The sequence below is a fragment of the Gavialis gangeticus genome, unplaced genomic scaffold (assembly GCF_001723915.1).
Source record: "Gavialis gangeticus isolate Ggan-Ray unplaced genomic scaffold, GavGan_comp1, whole genome shotgun sequence".
NCBI lineage: Eukaryota > Metazoa > Chordata > Crocodylia > Gavialidae > Gavialis > Gavialis gangeticus.
Genome location: NW_017729032.1, coordinates 263,041,591 through 263,046,062, shown reverse-complemented (window position 1 = coordinate 263,046,062; position 4,472 = coordinate 263,041,591). Strand labels below are relative to the sequence as shown.

The window sequence follows — 4,472 nt, the reverse complement described above, 5'->3', positions numbered from 1 at the left end:
TTTTTTTTTTTTTAATTGCTTTCAGTTTTTCTAGAATAATTTTGCTTGTTTTTGTTTTTAAATAGGCACAAGAAGGGTTACTGAACTATGATCAGTATACAGGTACAAAATTTTAAACTTTCTGCATGTCCCTGTGTAATATAAATATAAACATACTAATTTTTTTAAAGAATATTTGCCAAGTCTAAAAACTGCTTGTAAATTTCCTCAACAGAGTTGAAGAACTTGCTAGCTCACAGTAGCAAAAGAAAGGCTTCTGAGCCCCTCTGTGATGGACCTGCTTACAAACGGCCAGCCAGTGCCCACCCTCATCTCCTGGTAAATTTTTCTGTCTCTCTCTTTTATTGTTTAAAAAAATAATTGTTTCATAAGGCTGGTGTTGCAAGGAACCAGCCACTGAATAATTCCTCTAATTTTTTTTGTTTATTTTAATTTTTTGCAGACACCGCCACAGACACCAACCTCTATTGATAACATGGAGGATGCACACAAAAATGAATCAAAGCACGATAGCAATACTGACCTGCTTCAGAACATTATCAATATTAAGAATGAGTCAAGTCCAGTTTCTCTGAACACAGTGCAAGTTAGCTGGCTGCACTCTATTTCTAACCATAACTCACCTGGAGAGCACTATCAAGACAGTTCAGGAACACAGGCTTTCTCTCCACCCCAGAAGTATCAAACATTTCAAGACAGCAGTTCCCAACAGATGTTGGATGCTCCCCAGAACTACCAGTTTGCTCCCTCACGGGCCCAGGATTTGTCACAGAATTATACTCAAGATCCTTCACTGGAATACAGGCCACTTTCTGGCAAAGTCCAGTCTCTGGCCTACCAGCAAAATGCTTTTGAAAGTCGTGAACTGCGGTATTGCCCAACCCAGAGTTTCTCATCTCTCTTGAATGGTTCTGAAGGCTCAGAGAATATGACTTTTCCGCTGCAGCCTCTTGCAAATGCCCATGAGCAACCTGACATTAGCACCCATGCTCAGAACTTCAGCCTGGCACCAAGTAATATCTGTGGTACTCTTGGTGGAAATGGTACATCTTTGGCTACTCTGAATGTTTCTCTACAGCACACGGGTATCAGAAACACTGCACAGCTGGGCAAGTCCTTCTTTCAGTGGCAGGTGGAACAGGAGGAAAACAAGCTGGCCAACCTCTCTCAGGACCAGCTTCTTGCCAAAGACTCAGATGGTGACACGTGAGTATCTTTCATTTAAACTGCAGTGTTGGGGAATGCTTTGGTTGGTTCTTGGTGGGTTGCTTGGATGGAAGGGGACTCTTTTTTGCGTAGTAGGGGTGGCTACACCTTTGAAAATACAATAGCTTCTTTCAAACAGCATGTCATTTTGTACTTGTGACCTTCCCTGCAGGTTCCTTCATATTGCTGTTGCCCAGGGCCGGAGGGCTCTTTCCTTTGTTCTTGCAAGAAAGATGGCTGCTCTGCACATGCTGGATATTAAAGAACACAATGGCCAGGTGAGGTTCTCAGTGTCCCAGCATTTTAAGCTTCTGAAGGCTATATGCTTCCAGACCTTGAGCAAAGCTTGGTGGAATGCCTGTTAATATTAAGCTTGAGGGTTAGCCTGCATACTAATGCCAGCCTTGACTTAACAGTTCAATAGATAACCCTTCACCAGTGCTGGGAATTGTCTGTATCCATAAACATTGTTTTATTAATATTTTATCTGGGGCATTTTTAGTTGTCATTTCCTGGTAGATAACAGATGACTTAACCTCTTTTCTGTATTTGCAGAGTGCCTTTCAGGTGGCGGTAGCTGCCAACCAGCATCTCATTGTACAGGACTTGGTTGGTCTAGGGGCTCAAGTGAACACCACTGACTGCTGGGGCAGGACGCCACTGCATGTTTGTGCTGAGAAGGGGCATGCCCAGGTCCTTCAGGTGAGGTTTGATGAACTCTGGAGCCCTTTCTTTGCCTTGCCCCTATCCCCTATAAAAACAATCCCCATTTCTCCCGCACTGAGATGTTCTGACTATATCCCAGGGTTGTACATTATTTAACAATTTAATGTACAGCAGTTTGCTCTAAGACTATCAATGGTATTATAGGCTGTTGCTGTAGAATCTTGTACATTAAAAAAACCTGAGCAGTTTACTTTATATTATAGGAAAATGTTATAAAAGCTTTCATTACCAGTATGTTTTTTGGCTTGAACTAACAAGTGCCTTGTACCCATTATTGCAGGCAATCCAGAAAGGAGTCTTGGAAAATAGCCAGTATATGGACCTTGAGGCGACAAACTATGATGGTGAGCAGCCTGGGAGGGGAAAAAGTTTGAGCTGCCCCTATGAAGCAAGACAGCCAATCAAATAGTTCTTTACTGCTTGTTTTTATTTATTTATTTATTTATTTTATTGTTCTTAACTTCAAGGTTTGTCAGCTTTGCACTGTGCAGTACTAGCCCACAATGCTGTGGTGCATGAACTCCAGAACCGTCAGCCTCCTCACTCCCCAGAGATTCAGGAACTTCTGTTGAGAAACAAGAGTCTGGTAGACACCATCAAGACTCTGATCGAAATGGGAGCTTCTGTTGAAGCAAAAGTAAGTTAGAGTAGCAATTCTGAAATAACTGGGTGCTGGGTGTCACCTGAGGCAGAGGGCAAATTGCTTATTATAAATGAAAGGGAGTTAATAAATACTTTCAAGTACTTTAAGACTTCTTCATTTGTCTGATTGGAATGAGAATGCTGCATTTATTCAGATCAGCAGGGTCTCTTTTTAGTAAATGGCTAAGAGAAGAAAGTGACAGCTTAATTTTTGGACAAATGTAATGTTAGCTGGGCTGGTAATAAATGTGTTCCACTTCATTGTAAGTATTTAGAAGCAGCCTGTAGAAAATGCTGCCCTGGTGTTTTTCCTGGGGGTTTGGAATTTGGATTATAATTAAATCCCATATCTGGTTTGAGTGATTACTGGGCTAGGTAGTTAGGTCTAAACTGTCCACTGCCTTCTTGAGAACTTGAACAATTCAATATCCACTGAGGATCTGGGCCATCACACATGAGACCAGAATAGTTTAAAAAAAAAAATTACCTTTTTTACTTTGATTTCAAAGATCAGTGAATTATAGTACAAGTGTAGTAGTGAAGGTAGTGATCCCCTTACTCTTCCTTCTCCCACTCCCCTTGAGGATACTCTGATATTATTCTTCTACTTTATTTTAAAAGGCAATGAGTGTTCTACTCAGGAAGCGAATCCACCAGACTTCCAGTGTTGCAATGCAGAAACTTTTTTTGTTTTTTGTTTTGGCTAGGATCGTAAGAGTGGTCGCTCAGCTCTGCACCTGGCAGCAGAAGAAGCCAATGTGGAGCTTATTCGTCTCTTTCTGGAGCTGCCCAACAGCCTGTCTTTTGTTAATGCAAAGGTACGGTGTCTTTCATGAATGCAAAGTAGTGTAGACCCCTTTTGAATGAGTGATATCATCCTTGTGCCACTATTCCTAAATTTTGCTATCTTTAATGGCATTGTTCCCTTGTTTTCACTAGGCGTACAATGGCAACACAGCGCTTCATGTGGCTGCCAGCCTGCAATATCGGATGACCCAGTTAGATGCAGTTCGTCTGCTGATGAGAAAGGGAGCTGATCCCAGTGCTAGGAACCTGGAGAATGAGCAGCCAGTTCATCTGGTTCCTGATGGCTCTGTAGGAGAACAGGTAAAAGAAACCCTAAAACTTTCAGATTTTTCTATTGAGTTGAGTGGCCATGAGTATATTTTTTGTTTGCTAGAAGTCCTCCTTCTTTCTAGCAATATTAAATTCTGTGAAGCAATATCATAGATGCTTCTGAGTTAGGGGAACAGAATAGCTTGACTGATTAGGACTATTCGCAGTTAAAGGCAAGATAGAACAGTTAACAACATCTCTGTTCATTCAGAATAGGACAGCTGACAACAGTAGTTTTCTCCCTGCAACTTCTAGGTCTTGCATGCTAATTTATGTAAAACTCAAAACAATTAAAAAGCTGGAGTTGAATTGTTTGGGACTAACAAGGCTAGTAGCATACAGAGTAATCACCTAATCTTAGTTTTTGGAATGGTCACTGAATATTCAGAGAAGTAAATTGAGTGTGTTTGCAAAAAATCTATAAGGAATCTCTCTAAAGAAATGCATGGTAAATTACAGATACCCAATTCGTTTACAAAATGGGTAAACAAATTTGAGAGAGATCCCAAAGAGAAATGGCAAGCTTTATAATTTCAGTATCATGTATAAATACAGTACATCAGAGTTGATGCAAGTAACTTGAGAGTTCTGTTACAGACGAACTAAAACAGAAGAATTGTTTAATAGAATCAGCCATTAAGCATTTTTCAATGTCATAAGGTCACGATGCAAGACCATACGCTTACTGTGCAGTAGCTTGCTGTTACTGTGCAGTAGCATCACTGGTCAGGAACCGTGATGTGATTCATAGACATTAGGGCTGGAAGGGACCTCAGAAGATC

General features: G+C 40.9%; 1 protein-coding gene across 2 annotated transcripts in view; it reads left to right on the top strand.

The window, feature by feature from the left end:
* The window catches only part of NFKBIZ (NFKB inhibitor zeta), a 15,598-nt gene that overhangs the window by 8,747 nt on the left and 2,379 nt on the right, over window positions 1–4,472 (top strand). Inside the window, exons 3-11 of one of the 2 annotated variants that reach the window (XM_019523702.1) lie at window positions 66–102; window positions 215–318; window positions 443–1,206; window positions 1,379–1,484; window positions 1,762–1,908; window positions 2,213–2,276; window positions 2,400–2,569; window positions 3,282–3,392; window positions 3,514–3,681. In XM_019523702.1, the coding sequence (XP_019379247.1) occupies window positions 66–102; window positions 215–318; window positions 443–1,206; window positions 1,379–1,484; window positions 1,762–1,908; window positions 2,213–2,276; window positions 2,400–2,569; window positions 3,282–3,392; window positions 3,514–3,681 (1,671 nt within the window). Of the gene's footprint in view, window positions 1–65; window positions 103–214; window positions 319–442; window positions 1,207–1,378; window positions 1,485–1,761; window positions 1,909–2,212; window positions 2,277–2,399; window positions 2,570–3,281; window positions 3,393–3,513; window positions 4,383–4,472 lie in introns of those variants that run through there. The other variant, XM_019523700.1, reaches the window with a different exon arrangement.